This window comes from Chiloscyllium punctatum, chromosome 37 (genome assembly GCF_047496795.1).
Source record: "Chiloscyllium punctatum isolate Juve2018m chromosome 37, sChiPun1.3, whole genome shotgun sequence".
Taxonomy (NCBI): Eukaryota; Metazoa; Chordata; class Chondrichthyes; order Orectolobiformes; family Hemiscylliidae; genus Chiloscyllium; species Chiloscyllium punctatum.
This window is the reverse complement of record NC_092775.1, coordinates 7,050,139-7,069,814: the sequence shown is the minus strand read 5'-3', so window position 1 is coordinate 7,069,814 and position 19,676 is coordinate 7,050,139. Positions and strand designations below refer to the sequence as shown.

The following is a 19,676-nucleotide window of genomic DNA, read 5'->3' as shown; positions in this document are numbered from 1 at the left end:
CTCGGCACTGCCCTCTTGAACTGTCCTACCTGCCCATCTTCCTTCCCACCTATCTCCTCCACCCTCCCTCCGACATATCACTATTACCCCCACCTGCATCTACCTATCGTCTTCCCAGCTGCCTTCCCCCCCCTCCCACCTCACCTTTCTCCTCTTTCTCTCAGCCCCCTTCCCCCTTCTCTGCTCCCACCCCCCCACAATCTTGATGAAAGACTTATGCCCGAAACGTCACCTCCCCTGCTCCTTGGATGATGCCTCACCTGCTGTGCTTTTCCAACGCCACACATTTAGACTCTGCCTTCAACATCAGGCAGCTGAACTGGAGTCTATGGGTATGGGGGGGGGGGGGGGGGCTCCACTTGTTGGCATCATAACTACTACAAAGGATGATGACTGGTTGTTGAAAGTCAATTATTTCAATCTCAGGACATCAGTGCAAGTATCCCTCAAATGTCCTCGGCCAACCATCTTTAACTACCCTATCAATGACCTTTCCTCCGTCATAAAGTGAGAAGTGAGCCTGTTCACTGGAGATTTTACATGCTCTGCATGTTTCACAATTCCTCAGATACTTAAGCAGTCCATGTAAGTATGCAGCAAAACCTGGACAACATCCTGGCTTGAGCTGATAAATACCATGTAATATGCATACCATGCAAGTGCCAGGCAATGACCAGCTCCAGCAAGAGACAATCTAATCATCTTCTCTTGATAAAAAGAAAACTGCAAATACTGGAAATCAGAAACAGAAACTGTTGGAAAAAAACTCTGCAGGTCCGTCAGCATGTGTAAGAAAACAGAATTAACGTTTCAGGTCCAGAGACCCTTCTTCAAAATTGATCATAGCTAGGAGAAGGTTGGTATATTTACTGAACATATTTGGGAAGGGGGGGTGGGTGGAGAAGAGTGAATGATAAGTAGAGATGAAATTCAGAGAGAGAAAACAACAGTTGGGCAGAGGAATGGGTAAAGATCAACCTGGGAGAATCAGTAACTGCTAATGGGACCATTAGCAGCTGACAATGGGTTGTTTGTAGAAGTAGCCCATGTGATGACAAGGCCTGGTAGGAGGGGGTTGGGCTGAAGACAAAGGAGATGATGCTCAGGTCCTAAAATTATTGAACTTGATAATGAGTGTTGAAGGTTGCAGTGTCACCAAGTGGAAAATGAGATGCTGTTCTTCCAGACCGCTGAGCTTCACTAGAGGTCTGTAGCAAGCCTGAGACAGAGATGTTGGCCAAGGAACACAGTGGTGAATTGAACTTTGAGCAAACAAAAAGCTTAGGATAAAAGCAAATTACTGCAGATGCTGGAATCTGAAACCAAAAGAGAAAGTGCTGGAAAATCTCAGCAGGTCCTGCAGTATCTGTAAGGAGAGAAAAGAGCTGACGACTCGAGCCTAACTGACCCTTTGTCAAAGCTTTGACAAAGGGTCAGTTCGACTTGAAATGTCAGCTCTTTTCTCTCCTTACAGATGCTGCCAGACCTGCTGGGATTTTCCAGCATTTTCTCTTTTGGTAACAAAAAGCTTAGTGTCATTTTTGCGCACAATACATAAATGTTCTACAAAGTGGACACCCAGTCAGCATTTTGGCTCCCTAATGTAGGACAGACCAAATCATGAGCTGCAAATAGAAGAGATTGAGTGGAGTGCAGGTAAATTAATGCTTCACCTAGAAGATGTGTCTGGGGCCTTGAGAAACAAATGGGCAGGTGTTACACCTTCTGCTACTGCATGGATTTTGGGGATGTGAGGTGATGTTTGGAGTGGAGGAGTGGTCTGGGGCGGCACGGTGGCTCAGTGGTTAGCACTGCTGCCTCACAGCGCCAGGGTCCCAGGTTCAATTCCAGCTTTGGGCGACTATCTGTGTAGAGTTTGCACATTCTCCCTGTGTTTTCTCCCACAGTCACAAAGATGTGCAGGTTAGGTGAATTGGCTTTGCTAAATTGCCCGTAGTGTTAGGTGCATTAGTTAGGGAATGCATCTGGGTGGGTTGCTGTTCGGAGGATCGGTGTAGACTGTTTGGCCAAAGGGCCTGTTTCCACACTGTAGGGAATCTAGTCTAAATTGTCCTGGAGGGGACGTTTCCCACAGAGGGGACAAGATAGAGCACAGGAATCTAAGTCTGCTGGTGGCATCCCATTAGAGGTGGCAGAAATGGCAACTAATGCCCCTTTGGATGTGGATACTGCGAGGGTGAGTGAAGATCGGGGACCCTTTTGCTGTTATAGGAGGGAAGAGAAGGAGTGAGGGCCAAGTACAGGAGGTTAGTCTGGATTTGTAAGGGAATTTGGTGGCCAGCCTATCCTCGAAAATGGAAACAGATGTCAAGGACCAGAATGGAGGAGTCACAGATGGACCAGGTGACGGTGAAAGCAGGATGGAAAGTGGAAGCAAAACTGATTAACTTTCCAATTCTGGACAAGAGAGGGAAGCAGTACTTATGATGTCATAATTGTAGCGAAGGAAGAGTTGTAGTACCAGAACAAGCAACGTTCCATATACCCAACAAAGAGACGGGCGGGGTACCCATGACCACATTTTGACCTGAAGAAAGTGAGAGGAGTTAAAAGAGAAGTTGTTCAAAGTGAGGGCTAATTTAGCTGGGTGGTGGAAGATGGTGTGGTGGATAGGGACGGTACAAGCCCTTTTTCCAGGAAGTAATAGAGAGCCCTGAGACCATCCTGATGGGGGAATGGACATGTAAATGGATTGTACGTCCATGGAGAAGAGGTGGCAGCTGGAACCGGAAATTCTGAAACTGAAAGCATAGAAGAATCGCGGATAGAGGTGGGAAGGGGCTGGACAAGGGGGGAAGAAATTCCGTTGAACTAGGAAGAAATGAGTTCTGTGGGGCAGGAGCAGATAGAAACAATGGGTCTGCCCAGACAGACCTGTTTGTGGATTTTGGGAAGAAGGTAGAAGCAGGCTGTGTGGGGTAAGGGACTATGAACATGGAGGCAGTGGGAGGGCAGACATCAGCACATGAAATGATATTACTGACTACTGCGGACACAATAGCTTGATGTTCAATGTAGGAGCATATCCCAGGGGAAACAGGAGGTGGTGTCCAAGAGCAGGCGCTCATCCTTACTCCAGGCAACAGCACCACCTTTGTTGATAGGTTTGATTACAAAATCAGGGTGAAATCTGAGAGTACAAAGTGTAGTTAGTACAGAGGGCGATAGATTTGAAAGGATAATGGGGGGCAGAGAAATTAAAGCAATCAATGTAATGTCAACAGTTCTCGATTAACAGGTTAAGTACGGGTAAAAAGCTAGAGGGAGGGTCCAGGAAGACGGAGAGTATTGGAGGCAGGTGAAAGGATCTGTGGAATGGGAAGAGAACTCTTGTCCAAAGAAATGGACAGAAGAAGAGTTCATGTTGTGCTCGAAATTGATTGAGGTGGGGATGTAGAAGGATAAAACTAAGACCTTTGCTGAGTAAAGAATTTCAGCATCAGAGAGTGGAAGGTCTGAAGAGATGGAATTAGGAGAGGGGATAGATTTAGAGGGGAGAGGAAAAAGATTCCACTGGGGCATGGGTATGGGGCATAAGTCATTACATCTTGAGTTCCTTAATGTCTGAAAGAAAACAGCTTCCTGTCAGAACATCAGATGAGCTAGATGAAGAAGTAAAACTGTGAGGCAGGACAGCTCTGAGCCAGCAAGAGGCAGTGCTCATGGAGAGAGAGGTTGAGAGTGTGCATATAGCAGCACATGGCAGTGACTGTGGATCTCAGAATGGGGCAAGAGCAGCTGTCTGAGGAGCATTATACATCACATTATACATACACCTGTGATCCTGGGTGGATACAAAACATGAAAGACAAAACTTCAGTTGTAATCATGTGGGGCGAGTCTGAACAGAAGCATTCATTGAGGAATGTGATGTGGCTGTGCAAGCAAATTTTGGCAATTACGTGCCAAATACCAGGAGCAACAACAAAAGTAATTTTGCTTTTATTCATTCATGGGCCATGGACATTGCTGGCTGCCAGCATTTTATTGCCCATTCCTAGTTGCACTTGAGGTGGTGAGCTGCTGCATTGAACTGTTGCAGTCCACATGCAGTAAGTAGACCACAACGCCCTTAGAGAGGGAATTCCAGGATTTTGACCCAGTGACAGTGAAGGAACAGCAGTGAACATTAATTATAGTGAACAAGAGAGAAGATTAGAATGGAAATCTTCTTCTGATGTTTAATGGAATTACCACCTCAGTATCCCCTACCCCCATTAACATCCTTGGTGTTACTACTAACAAGAAATTGAATTCGGCTGGCAAAATACTGTGGCAAAGACCAGAGGCTAGGAGTTCTGCAATGAGTTACCTTCTGTCACTCCAATGCCTGTCTTTTATCCTTAAGTCAGGAGTGTGATAGAATACTTTTCATCCGTTTAGATGGGTGCAGCTAAAACAACACAAGTTCAGCTTATTTGAGGGGAGGCAATGGCCTAGTGGCACTTTCGTTGGATTGTCAATCTAGAGACCCAGGTAAAGTTCTGGGGAGCCAGGCTTGAATACTGCCATGACAGATGGTGGAATTAGAATTCAATAAAAATCTGGAATTGATATTCTACGATGACCAATTAACCATTGTTGATTGTTGGAAAAATCCATCTGGTTCACTCATGTTCTTCAGGGAAGGAAACGTCATTCCCCACCTGGTCTGGACTACATGTGACTCCAGACACTGAGTAATGCAGTTGACTCTTAACTACCCTCTCAGAGGGCAATAAACGCTGGCCAGCAATGCCCCATCACACAAATTAATTTTTGAAAAAAACGGGTACATCAAGTGCAAGTCTCTGTGGTCTGGTCAGTGGGGAGATAGGTGAGTGGAGAATGAAGTAACTCCACGAAGGCTGGTATCCTGTTACTAAGTCATCCTTTATTCACATGTGCATTGTACATGATACTGAGCCTGCTGGCACAGAGCCAACTCCTACCGTGAGCAGAATCCCGACACTCCTGTTTGGACCAAGTTAACAGCCCCATGCACTGAACTCATTCTACAAGATTCCTCAGGTTGACCTCATTCTAATCACTGCATGCCTTCCCCTCTAAGTCCTGGGACATAGGGGTATTCTTTTTCCTGTAGCTTCTACCAGGTCATTTTTGCACCAGGTCCGGTTCCTCTGATTCTGCCACTGATGCTGGCAACACATATTAGATCATAGCCAGTCTCCTGCGTCCAGCCTATTTCGGCTGAAACTCATCATCTTCGTCAGATGGGAACTGCGCTGAGGCTGCAACGTCTGCCATGTCCATCTCATCCTCAGAGGTTTCTTTGTCGTTAGATGGAGGGGGAGAACCTACAGGTTCTGACAGCTTACCAGATGTTCGGAGGTGCGGGTATGTTTTGCTCCTGCCCCATTTGCAAGGTTGCAATTTTCATGTAGTCCACGTGTTTGTTAGGGACTATCTCTTCAACCCGAACTTTGTACATCCCTGGACCATGCCTTTTACCATTCCTGTGGTCTCGATACCAAACTTCGTCCCCTGAAGCAAACTGCCTCTCTTGCTTTGAGGACTCGACTCCAGCATAGGTGTTTCGAATGCCATTTCACTGTTCGCCCATTAGGTAAAAACAATGACTGCAGATGCTGGAAACCAGAGTCTAGATTAGAGTGGTGCTGGAAAAACACAGCAGTTCAGGCAGCATTCGAGGAGCAGTAAAATCGACGTTTCGGGAAAAAGCCTGAAGAAGGGCTTTTGGCCGAAACGTCAATCTTACTGCTCCTCGGATGCTGCCTGAACTGCTGTTTTTCCAGCACCACTCTAATCTGTTCGCCCATTAGGTCCAGGAAGATCAGATTTAACCTGGTGTAGAGTCTTCTCCCCATTAGCAACTCTGCTGAAGCTGTTCCCATCGTGAGGGGTGGCCCGATAATCAAACAAGAACAAGGATTGCTTGGTATCAAGTGAAGCTGTAGGCTGTTTCTTTAAGGCTGCCGACAAAGTTTGGACTACTGTTTCCACCAGAACACTGAATGATGAATGGTATGAAGCTGTCTTTACATGCCAAAAGCAATAAAACTTTAAGAAGTACTCAAATTCCCTTATGGTAACTGATGACCTGATGACCATGACCAACACCTCCAGGCATCCATGTATTGCAAAAGATGCTTGCAACTTTTCAATTGCTGTTCCCATGTTTGACAAATGAACTCTATGCACATCCGACCATTTTGGATGGGCATCTACAATGAATAAAAACATAGAGCCCATGAAAGATCCAGCACAGTCAACATGTAACTAAATCCAGGGTTAATTTGCAAGATCCAAGTGGGAGCATGAAGCAGCACTAAAACAGTCATTGATGTCCTTCTTCCATAACCATGGTTCCCCTGTGCACTATGGTTGATAGGGCCCTCGATGCATCAGACCTATCAGCCGTGCTTCCACCGTTACCCCTTTCCATCATTCACAACAGCTTGATCGGGTTCCCTTTGTCCTCACTTTTCATCCAAATATCCCTCACATTCACAGGATCATTCTCTGCAATTTCAGACAACTCCATCAGAATGATACCACTAAACACATCTTCCCCTCACTCTTCCACCTGCATTTTGCAAGGATTGTTCCCTCTAAGATACCCTAGTCCATTCCTTGACCACCAATACCTCCCCCCCTTCCCATGTAGCCTGAGAAGGCGCAACACCTGCCCCTTCACCTCCTCCCTACTCACCATGCAAGAGCCTAAAACGTCTTTCCAGGTGAAGCAGCATTTCACCTGTACCTCCTCCAATCTTACATACTGTATTCGCTGCACTCAATGTGGCTGACTGTACATTGGAGAAACCAAAATGCAGACAAGACAGGGTGACCAATTTGAAGAACACTTCTGGCCCATGCAGAAGCATGACCCTGACCTTCCCACAGTCAGTCAGTCATTTTAACATAACCTGCTGCTCACGTGCTCACTTGTCTGTCCTCATCATGCTGCATTGCTCCAGTAAATCACAGCGCAAACTGGAGGGTCAAAATCTCATCTTGAGACTAGGCACTTTACGACTTTCTGGACTTAATATTGAGTTCAACGCCTTCAAATTGTGAACCCACTCCCATTCCTTCCCTTTATTTTAGCTTTACTTGTTACATTTGCCATCACTATGTCCTATCTCTGCACCCACCCACCACAATGGGACTGTCAGTTAGATTAGATTAGATTCCCTACAGTGTGGAAACGGGCCTTTCAGCCCAACAAGTCCACACCGACACTCCAAAGAGCAATCCACCCAGACCCATTCCCCTACATTTACCCTTGACTAATGCACCTAACACTACAAACAATTTAGCGTGGCCAATTCACCTAACCTACACATCTTTGTGACTGTGGGAGGAAACCAGAGCACCCGGAGGAAATCCACACAGACACAGGGAGAATGTGCAAATTCCACACAGACAGTTGCCACAGGTGGGAATTGAACCCAGATCCCTGACGCTGTGAGGCAGCGGTGCTAACCACTGAGCCAACATGCACTTTGCAGTCTGTTTGTTAGTTAGACACACCATTGTTCTGCCATTCTCACATTCCGATCACTTAATCTTCACTATCAATGTTAAAATCACACACCACCAGATTATAGTCCAACAGGTGTATTTGGAAGCACTAGTTTTTGGAGCACCACTCCTTCATCAGGTGGTTGAGAGGATCTGAAACCTGAATACAGGCGGAGGTAACTAGTTGTTGTCAGGAACAACCACTTAACAGATGCTTTTAACAATTTAGGCAGCAATAAAATAGCTTCTCGATGCAAATAACATGACAAAATGGCTTCTAGGCTGCAAATTGACAATTCTGCAAAACCTGCACAAAATGGCTTTTAAGTTACTAAGTGCTAATTCTGCTATAGCTGCATAATTGACTAACCACATTCTGCTTCAATACAGATTAGCAGACAATGCTACCTTTATAGCATAGAAATAACTAGACAAGATGACATTACTGGCCATCCTAACTGCCCTTCAGATGCAGATGCAATAGCTCGGTTAGTGAGATAAGGGTGGCCTGAGTGTTGGAAAATAAAGTTGGCTCCCAGGAAATACCACTGGACCAAGTACCTGTCAAATAAAGCAGTATCATGAATTGATTGGTAATTGTTTGAATGTCTTATGCGATCAAGGCCTGTACCCGTTTTAAGAAAACTATAAAGATGTCTTTGTTTTAAGCCATGTGCACAGCTTCGCTGAGGAACACTGAAGTGTATAACCTCTGTTTCTGGACACTGTGACCGGCTGTATGAAAAATAAACAGTGAACTTTTAAAAGTCAGACTGATTGCGAGTGTTTATTGACCGATCGCGGAACCGAGTGACCCCACCAGGGGTCGAGGTCTTCAGCTGTGGAGGTTAAGATCATGCTCACAGAATTTATAGCCAAAGAAGTCCAGTGTCATTGAGACGTGATACAGTTAACAATCTTAGATTAAAACTCCCATCTTTTATAATGGTATATGCTGGTTTCTGTTCTTTGATTACCCACTATAATCTGCAGGATTTTTTGTTTTCAGGATAGCAGAGGGTAATGTGTGTATGGAATGAGCTGCTGAAGAAGCAGTAGAGACAGGTACAGTTACAACATTTAAAAGACATTTGGACACGAAAACAAAATATTGAGAGAGATATGTGCCAAATACATGCAAATGGGATTAGTTCGGTTTAGGATAACTCGTCTACATGATTGAGTTGGATTGAAGTATTGTTTTCATTGTGTAAATCTCTAGGGAGAGGAAGAATAGAAGATTCACCAGGTTGTTTTCTTTAGAGAAGGCTGAGGGGGCGGCTGATTGAGGTGTATAAGATTATGAGCTTAAGGGTCAATAATGAGGGACAGAAATTTATTGCAGGAGTTTTAGACTGTTTTGAGGAAAGACTTTTTTCACCCAGAATGTGGTGGGCACCTGGAACTGCCCAGGAGGTCAGTAGATGCAGAAAACCTCATCTTTTAAAAAGTACATAGACGAGCACTTGAAATGTCATAACATTCAAGGCGATAGGCCACGTGCTGGCAAATGGGGTTACTGCAGATGGGTCAGCTTAGATTTAAATGTTATTGTAGTTGCACCCATCTAGGCATCTAGGCATGTAGACTGTACTCTAACACATGCCTGACTCATGCCTGGTAGATAATGGAAAGATACTGAGAAAACACAAGGGGAGTTATTTGCTGCAGAATTCCTGACCCGCTCTTGTAGCCACAATATTTCTACGGCTGTCTCAGTTTCGTTTCTGGTAAATGGTAGCTCCAGGATACTGATGGTGAGGCAGTAAGCAACAGCAATGCCACTTAATGCCATGGGGTAATGGTCAGATTATATTTTGCCCAATAAGGCCATTGCATTGTGCTTATGTGGCATGAATGTTACTTACCACTTGTCAGTATAAGCCTGGACGTTATCAGTGTTTGAGCTCTGGCTTTTGGAACTTGAGTGGCAGTAGGAGTCACTTTGGTGCTTTCACAAATTTGAGATATAGACGACAGCATATCTAACAAAGCATTTAACACAGCAGATTAAGACCAGGCAAGCAGAGAGGGAATAGGTAACTTCTTGGTAGTATAGAAAGACCAGGCACGTAGTGCAGGTGTCGCCTGAGTCTACCTCACTCATTAACTAGGTTTCAATCTTGGATGCTGGTGATGACAATGTTCATTTGAGGAACACAGCAAGAACCAAGGTCTATTACAATTGCTGATGAGGGCTTATGCCCTAAATGTCAATTCTTCTGCTCCTCGGATGCTGCCTGACCTGCTTTGGTTTTCCAGCGCCACACTTTTTGACTCTGGTACAATTGCTGCCAGATGATTCAGAAGGTGCTGGGGGCAGTTGGTAAGCTGTTTGACAGTTAGGGAACAGACAAGTGTTTCTGTAATCATGGATATGACTCCAGGGTGTCAGGGTCAAGGATATCACAAAGTGAATATATGGCACTCTTTGGGGAAAGGTGAAGAGTTAGAGGTTGTGATCAACACCCAGCACCAAAGGCACAGATTGAAAGAAGAATAAATTCCTGAAAGTAGCATTTAGGGAGCTAGGCAAGACACTGAAAAGAAGGACATCTAAGATAGTAATGTTAGGATTGCTCCCAGTCCCACATGCTAGTGAGTTTTGAAGTAGGCAGATTGAATGAACACACATATTGGCTAGTGTTATGAAGTTGAAGGCATGTAGACTGTAGCTTTAAGAGTACTGTTCTGCACTGAAAGCTTACATGAGCAGTCTCAGAGTGTACTGAAAAATTGAAATTATGTAATATTTGGCTGTAAAATAGATACCAGAGTTGGTTGCTGTTTTTGACAACAATTCAAATTTAACCAGTTTAAATTATGCCCCAGGATACTAAAGCCCAATCGAGTTTGAATGTATTGTTTTGCCAACATCGAACCAATGAGATGATTCGATATTGGGGACATGAAAAAAGCAGGCATTTTGAAGATCAGACAGAGCAACTGCCATCAAGAGACCCAAGCCATTGAAAAGCTCTCTATCAAATGAACATCTTCACAGTATAAAGAAAGATGACAACCCAAGGAGATCTTCAGCTAGAAGAAAGACACCAAAGATGACAGTCGTTGTATGGTTTTGAAATTAAGTTGACATAATTTTAATATATGTTTTATTGAAACAGTATATTGTTATAGAGTTGGAGGCAGGTAATAAGCAGTTAAGAGCAAGGGGGCTTGGCGTTGTGAATAGTTATTTAATGGTCACTTTTAGAGTTAAAGAATAAATTGATATTATTTTCTTTATATAGTGGAATTTGGGAGTTCGCTGTCACTCATATTTTAACAGACTAAAAGGCGAGGTGAACTTTTCTTGGTGTCTAGTTTAATTAACAGAGAGGTCCATCGCCGTATTGTAACAGTTTGGGGGCTTGGGTTCAAGATTTGGACAAGTTTAGACAGATCCAGTCTGAGATTTGGACAGATTTGAACAGATACAGGGTACAAAATATCGCAGCAGATTTAAACACTTGCCAATTAGAGTCCTAAATCTTTAAATAAAATTTATGCAAGACAATTTGTTTAATTTTGGATACTTGTGGTTGGTTAAATTAAAAGTGAAGGAAATGGCTCTTAACATTGCTAAAGAGGCTCTGGGGCTTGAAAATGCTTTCCAAATTTGCCAAGGAAGTTTAGAAAGGTAGAGGAGGGACATAAACTTAGTTCTAACCTATTTGCTAATTCTAAAAGTAACAGGGACAAAAGGAAAGCTGAAATTGTAATGGAGTTGCTCAAGCACTTAGAGAAACAGACAAGTGCAGTAGAGTTAGAAAAACTTAAGTTGCAATTGAGGTAAATGGAGTCAGAAGATAAAGAAAAGGCAAGAGCCATGTTAGAGGAAAAAGAAAGGGAGAGAAGATTCTTAGCTGAGCAATGAGAGAGAGACAAGAAAGAGAAAGGGACAGAGAATTTGAACTTCAGAAGTTGTGAATTAATCAATAAAGTCAAGGTAACAGGATTGAGATGGAGAGAGAAGGTAGTGATGTATCCAAATATGTAAAACTGCCACATTTTGATGAGAAAGATGTTGAAGCTTTCTTTATCTCATTTGAAAAATTGGCTAGGCAGATGGAGTGGTCAGAGAACTTGTGGGTAATGCTAGTTCAGACTAAGCTGGTAGGCAGAGGTAGTGAGGTATTTACAGTGCTGTCAAATGAGGGGTCAAGAGATTATGCAGATGTCAAACAGGCTATTTTGAGTGCTTATGAACTTGCACCAGAAGCGTACAGACAATGATTCAGAAACATAAATAAGGAACCAGGTTAGATTTATTTGAGTTCGAAAGAATTAAACACAGTAATTAAACACAGACTCTAAGAGAGATTATTCTGCTGGAGGAGTTTAAAAACTCATTTCCAGAGATGATAAGAATTCATGTGGATGAACACAAAGTTCAAGAAGTGAGAAGAGTGGCAGAGATGGTAGATGAATATGCAGAAGGCAAAATTTAGCTTTTGGCAAGAATTTCATCCTGAGAGAGATAGAAATTGGGACAAGGGGAGATCCTACACTACAAAACAAAGATTAGAGCACGCTGTTAATAGTTTAGCACAGGTGAAAAAGAAAGCCAAAGAGGGTGAAAAGGAGGTGATAGGCCTCAAGTGTTTCCATTGTGGTAAGGTAGGACACTTGAAGTCACAGTGCTGGTCATTGAAGAAAGACACTGTGGGAAAAAATGTGGTAAAAGAGGCTAGACCAGTAGTATTAGTGAAAGTAGGAGACAGTGAGGACTGCAGATGCTGGAGATCAGAGCTGAAAAATGTGTTGCTGGAAAAACGCAGCAGGTCAGGCAGCATCCAAGGAGCAGGAGAATCGAGATTTCGGGCATAAGCCCTTCTTCAGCCCTTCCTGAAGAAGGGCTGATGCCAGAAACGTCAATTCTCCTGCTCCTTGGATGCTGCCTGACCTGCTGCGCTTTTCCAGCAACACATTTTTCAGTATTAGTGAAAGTAGTAAAGGAAACTCCAAGAAAAGTTGAGGAGCTGCAGGAGAGTGCACAGCCTAAGCAAGGGCTGAGTATTGAGTTAGTGCCTGATCCCTATAAAGACTTTGTCTCTGTGGATAAAGTTTACTCAGGAAGAACAGGGGGGAGAAGGGCAAGTTTATAATTTTGACAGATACAAGATCTAATCAGTCTCTAATAAGCTAAAAACCACATAACACCAAATTATAGTCCAACAGGTTTATCTCGAAGTACATGCTTCCAGAGCGCTGCTCCTTCATCAGGTAATTAGTGAGGCAAGATCATAAGACACAGAATTTATAACAAAAGATCATAGTGTTATGAAATTAAAACAATATATTGAACACACCTGGATTTTAGTCTTTCATCTTTTAGATTGGGTTGCAGGTTTCAGTACATTAATATGTAAATTCCAGAACTTCTTTTAAGTCACATTCTCGAGATAACTTAAGGTTTTATTTTTAAAAAAGTGACATCTCAGCTCAGACAATGTGAGGTTAAAGTCTGTCTGTATCCAAATCTTGAGTCAGATTGGTTCTATTTCCGTTGTAGGAATTTATAAAATGTTACAGATTACAAGGCAAGGTGAACTTTTCTGAGTATTTACTTTAATTAACAGAGAGATTCATCATTGTGTTGTAACACTAGAAAAATGTTGCAGCACTCAGCCCAATATCTGCGAGGAGACATTTGCTAGTGCTATTCGGGATGGCTTAAACTTGTGCAGTTGCTGAATGATAGGATTGCAATGCAGTGTGATGTAAACAGTACCGGTTCAATTCCTGTACTGACTGAGGTCACAATGAAGGCCTCGCCTTCTCAACTTCACCATTTGCCCTAGGCGTAGTAATGCTCAGGCTGAACTATCACCAGTCATCACTCTCTAATGATAAACTAGCCTATTGTCCTAAGGTGATCTTCAAACTAGCTTATCAATGTGATAGCAACTAAAGGCAGAAATTCAGATAGAATAAATACAAAAGTTATAAGTAGCTGAAAAGCTATAAATGAGAGTGGAGAGAAACAGAATCAAATCCTAGAATCAACCTTGGTTAAATTACAGAGTGGTGTTAAAGAGGCAGAATTAAAGCACTCTAGCTTTTGAATTCACATTAAAATAAGTGAATCGATGGTAGTAGTAGAACTAAAAGGGTGTGACTTAACTGGCATTTAGGAGAATGATTCCACAATGACTAGGACTGTGAACAGAATATTAAAGGATATTTGATATTTAAGAAGTTTAGGAAAAAGAGATAACAGTGCTGATAAAAAGGAATGGGATCAGTGTATTAGAGAGAGAGGATCTCTGCTCTGAAGGACAGATGTAGAAACCATCTAAGTATGGTTTAAGGTATATAAAATATATAAGTTTCCTTGTGGTAATGTAGGGCACAATGTGATGAAAGGGATGAATTTGTTTTGAGATGGAATTTAAAATAATGGTATGTGGAATTGGTTACTGTTCTGAAGACTTTAAAAATGAGTAGGACAGACAGTTCTTCCAGAATAGTCACCTAATCCAATGCGTGTCAGAGAGCAGCAATGTTAAACGTAAGATTCATTTTGCTGCGTTGGTTTGCAACAGTTGGGATTAAAACATTAGCTTATTTTTGGTTCAAGATAATCAAGGTTTGATATTTGCTATGAAACCCAGAGACTGGAAGTTTACGAGCAGTTCAGGAAGACCTAATAGGGGTTAGAAGAGATTACAGGGTTGGATATTCCAAAGAGGAGAGTCCATCAGGTCTCCTCATAAATGCAGTCATAATTCGATTCTGACAATTCTTTCATAGCACAGAATTACCAGAGGAAGACAAACTAGCCCTTTTTTCAGCAGTCAGTTGCTTTATTCTTAATTTTTGAAGGTTCTGACAACCAATGATAAGTACCTAAGCTAAGTGTGATGTTAGGATGTTGGAAGTAAAGGGCACCAGGTGAGTAGGGTGCCCAGGTTCCAGTTAAATAGGTTGTCAGCTAGGGAGGGATAAGTTGATAGGAGCTGGACGCTCAATGCGTAGTGCACAGGGTAAGGTAGTTAAGGTGTCAGGTGGGTAGGATGTCAATTGGGATGGGGTGCAAGGTTGTGATGCAATGTTTAGGGTAGGCTGGGGTAAGAGAATGCAGCTCTGGAATGCACATAGGTGCCTAGTGGGGGAGGGGCAGAACGTCTGGTCCGGTGGCAGTTAGGTCACGTCAGGGTCCGGGGGATGTAAATAAACGCAGGAAAGTACTGGGAAGAATCAGTTAATGAGAAGCTAAAGATTTAGAGTAATAGAGATGTACAGCACGGAAACAGACCTTTCGGTCCAACTGATCCATCCCAACCAGATATCTCATTTGCCAGCATTTGGCCTATATCCTTCTACACCTTTTCTATTCATAAATCCATCCAGATGTCTTTTAAATGTTGGTAATTGTACCAGTCTTCATCACTTCCTCTAGCAGCTCATTCCATACATGCACCATTTGCTGTGTGAAAACGTTGCCCCTGAGGTCCCTTGTAAATCGTTCACCCCTCTCCTTAAACCTATGCCCCCTGGTTTTAGACACACCATCACAGGGAAAGAAAAACTTATCTACTTGCCCTATCCATGCCCCTCATGATTTTATAAAGGTCCCTCTATAAGGTCACCCCTCAGCCACCGACGCTCCACAGAAAATAGCCCCAGCCTACTCAGTTCTCCCTTTAGCTCAAACTCTCCAGCCCTGGCAACATCCTTGTAAATCTTTTCCGAATCCTTTCAAGTTTCAAAACTTCCTTCCTGTAGGAGGGAGACCAGAACTGCACACAGTATTCCAAAAGTGGCCTAACCAATATCCTGTTCAGCTGATGTAGTGGAGTAATTTCTATGGATTTGTCTCTCTGATGTGTTGGAAAGTAATATGAAACGTTGTTATATTGAGTTTTAAGATCTGCCAAACTACATTCTGCATTCAGATAGCTAAATTTGTTTTTTTGTTTTTGTCTTTTGTGTAATAAAGTTCCACTCTATCATAGAGTCATAGAGATGTACAGCATGGAAATAGAGCCCTTGGTCCAACCCATCCATGCCCACCAGATATCCCAACCCAATCTAGTCCCACCTGCCAGCACCCGGCCCATATCCTTCCAAACCCTTCCAAATGCCTTTTATATGTTAGTCTCATGTGAGTGATCACCACATTAATTAATTTTTTAAAAACTGATCATTCAAGACAGATTTCATTCTGGAATCTGATATGTTTAATAATACCATCAACTGGACTATAATAAGTGGGGGATCCTGCTGGGATTCGAATTCATATAAATTTAAGAGGGTACAAGGAGGATAACAACACTGTTGTGTTGAAGCTTATCACAGGGTTGAATTTTCAAGATGGCACTGAATGTTGCCAAGAGCCTTCTGAGATTAGAAGGCACAGCACAATTAGCTGAAATCTTTGATTCATGCTAAACTGAGACCTAACAGATAAACTGAAGGTAGAAATAAAAGCAAAGTCTTGTAAAGAGGAGATGCTGAGAGTAACTGACCAAAATTTATAATTTGAGTGATACAGCATGATTAGAAGAGGAGGAAATCTGAAGATGAGACGCCTCAGCTAGAATTAAGATCTTGACTTAGAAGAACAAGAGTGAGAAAGGCTTGGACAGGAAGAAAAAGAGAAAAGCATAAACAGAAGAGACTGAAAACAAAAGAGCAATGGAAAGGGTTAACAAGAAAGGAAAAGAGAATTGTAAATGAGCAATCTTTAAATGGAAATAGAGGAGCGAGTAACAGAGTAATGGAAATAAAATGGAGTTAAAATAGTTTGCACTGAAAAAAGATCAGAAAATTAGAAATCAGAGCCCAGTCACCATATGTAAATAAATAATTAAGGGTCAAATAAGTTTACTAAAAGCTCAAGCGGCCTTAATATAACTGCCTGTGACACAATACAGTTGGCGAGTGGGAGTGGACAGTCTTTTTTTTATTTGTTTGGAAGAAAATAGGGTACCACTTTCAAAGGGTGTCCTAGGCACATTAAAGTTTCCAAGCCCTCTCCACCCAAAGTTTATGGATTCACTAAGCTTTCAATCCTGGACTGCTGCCAGTCCCAGCAGTGTCTACTATGCTCACTGGGGAATGGAAGTCACACTTCCCATAAATTTAGCCCGCCTGCAGTGTGATATGGCTGGGGGTGCAGGCTTGACTGGAGTTTGTCAAGTGGATGCTGACCTTTCTTCTGGGTGTACAAGCCATCCACTCACTTCCTCCCCCTCTAACATTATTCCTGGGTCTGTAACAAGCCTTCCTGTCTCATTTCTTTCTGAAATCCCAAAACAGAAGGGTTCCACTAAAATTTGGAGGGGACAGTCATGGAAGTCCTGGAAAGACCCCATAAATGTATGCCAGCTGCAGGTAGTTTCTATTTGTTTTTTCCCTTGGGTTCAACTGGCAAATCGTTGGTAAGTTTCAACTCCGTCACATTAAAAGCTGGGAAAGTAGTTCAGCCTTAGGAAAGGAATCTGGAGTCAGGAAATCAGAGCAGAACCATTCTCCTGTAAAGGTAGAACATCCTTGGACCACCAGCATGTTCCCCCTAGGAGAACATCAGAACTCAATAACAGTGATTGATTTTGTCAGAGGATAGTTTCATAAACAGTATCATGAAACTGAAAATAGGCATATCATTTTCCAAAAATACATCAGTGATTAAAAAAATGCTACCTAGTAAAATAATGTTTCATAGATAAAGGAGAATGAAACTAACCAGTTGCATCGACTGGCTGCAAAGCAAAGCCCTCCTCTTCATTGAGCAGCAGAGTTGTTTGGTCACATACAGTTTTATCTTCGTGAAGTAGAGTATCAGGAACATGTGACTCACCTGTTAAAATAATGAAATGCAAAAATAAATCATAAATGGCTTAGCCTTCTCTTGTGTCCAAGGAAGTGGAATCACAACAGACTTATTAATGACTTTAGTAGCTGCATTTTGTTCATGGGTGTTATGCTGATGTATTATCTGAAATTCAAAATGTCTTTCAGTCTTCAGGAGGCCACCTTTATTAAGTCAACTGATGGTGGGATATCTTACAATGCTGACGTTACAATCTTTATGCTTCAGGAAATAGTCAAGTTCTGTAATAACCATTACCAAGAGTAGCACGTTGAGCAGTCAGGTTTGAGCTGTGACGCATTAAATATATTGCCACTACTGTGTGACATGATCCTCAGCCTTTTTTTAAGATTAGATTCGATTCCCTAGTGTGGAAACAGGCCCTTTGGCCCAACAAGTCCACACCGACCCTCCAAAGAGCAACCCACCCAGACCAATTCCACTACATTCACCCCTGACTAATGCACTTAACACTACGGGCAATTTGCAACAATGAAAATCCAAGCCCAAATTCCTCAAACAAATGCATGTTAGTGAACATCAGCCTGGACTTTAATGATAAGTTTTATATTCAAGCCTGCTACTATGCTATCAGGCAACTATCCTTTGATTCTTCTCTTTACATTCAAATAAGATAGATACAAGAAATCTCATAAGGGAAATCTCTGTGTGAATACAATTTACATGGACTGGACATGTCCCTCAAACTTCAAAGAAGTGTATTGAAATAAACAGGTAAATCAAATTAATAACCATTATAACAAAATAAGCACAACAAATTTTCTGATAGGTTGTCCAGTCACAGCAAGGCACCGTTAATGACATGGAGATTTTCCCTCACTTATTCAAAAATACAGTTTACAGTGGTATTTAGATAAAATGAAGCCACAGACTTAAGCAACTTAAATTGCCCAATTTATTCAAAATGATTTAATAAGATTCTGGATTTGGGCATGATATTTTAGAGCTAAGGCTATTAAAAAATATGAAAGCAAAGCAAGTAAAGAATTTGAGATATAGATAAACCAGGAACTAAATAAATACTGGATAGACTCAAAGGCAAATAGCCTCTTGTTTCTACATTCCCTTCACCTGTGGATAAAACTTTTTAAAAACATCAGCTTAGGGAAAAGTTTCACTGGTGCTGCATTTGCGCAGCTTTGGTTTGTAACCTTCTAGGCAAAAGAGAAATAACGTGGAACATACTAATGTAAAACTTTCACTTTAAATGCTATAAAAATTCATACCGGACATAAAAGTTGGTAGGTTTTTACTGGGTAAATCATTAGTCATGCGTCCCTTAGTATCTGAAAAATCCACAAAGGCATTTTCAGCTTCACCACTGAGAAACTCCTCTGAAAATTAAATCAAAGTTCCTTTAGCTTCAATGGAAAGGATTATTTTTGTACATCATTTAAACACATATCTATTGACAGTGAATTAATTTATGTTGCATGTTTCCTGAATTATTGGTTTGTAATTAAACCACATTAGTTAAATTAGAAAAAGCATTATGCACAAGCCGCAGAAACCTGTCTGACATAGGGATAATTAAATGCTATTCTTGTTATAAAGTTGTGACGTTTACTTTATCTCGGGGTGCCAACTTTTGCCTCATCCAAAACAGTCGAACAATAAAACAACAAACAGTCGGATTATAACTTAAATTCTCAGATTATTCCATTTATCCCATGAAATACATATTACAGATCTTTTTAAAAACCGATTTGTTACTTACTGAATCATCAGTCTTTGATTTAGGACAAAACATTTACATACAAATTATGTAGGAGTGGGGTGTATGGCAGCTAGGTAGCTTCATTCAGCTGGGTAACTAACACTGAATAATTTTAATAACCTTCAACAGGTGAAAATACACCAAATAATTTGGTTATTAAAAGGACAAAGATTGGACCAAGTCAACTGGTTTAGTTTCAGCCAAATTAAAATTCAGATAAAATAATGGTAAGTGAGCACAATGTTGTAAATCTAAATATATTCAGTTGTTGAATGCTTCACAAATGTAGGCTTTTGACCTTATTATTCGTGATGATTATGGTTCTTCACCAGAAAGGGAGCAATTGAAGGAACAGAAAAAAATGTGACAGATGATCAACATGTAAACCAATGAACTACAAACAGGCGAAATGTTTTGAAACTGTAATTTACAGTACAGCTTGCAGTTCAATGCTCCTTTCACCACTGCATTACATGCTCATCATAGAAATGTTCACAACTCAAATACAATTCATACAAGTGGTTTTGTGCACAAATGATTTTCCACCATATGCCCCAGTGCTTCCAACAGGTTACTCTACAGCTGGAGAACTAGTCACAACGCAAATAA

General features: G+C 41.8%; 1 protein-coding gene across 1 annotated transcript in view; it reads right to left on the bottom strand.

Moving 5' to 3' along the window:
* LOC140463213 (double-strand-break repair protein rad21 homolog) overlaps nucleotides 1–19,676 on the bottom strand; it is a 139,486-nt gene that overhangs the window by 76,752 nt on the left and 43,058 nt on the right. The window contains exons 7-8 of the mRNA XM_072557002.1: nucleotides 18,577–18,684; nucleotides 17,204–17,317 (exon numbers count right to left, since the gene is read on the bottom strand). Of these exons, the coding sequence (XP_072413103.1) occupies nucleotides 17,204–17,317; nucleotides 18,577–18,684 (222 nt within the window). The remainder of the gene's footprint in view (nucleotides 1–17,203; nucleotides 17,318–18,576; nucleotides 18,685–19,676) is intronic.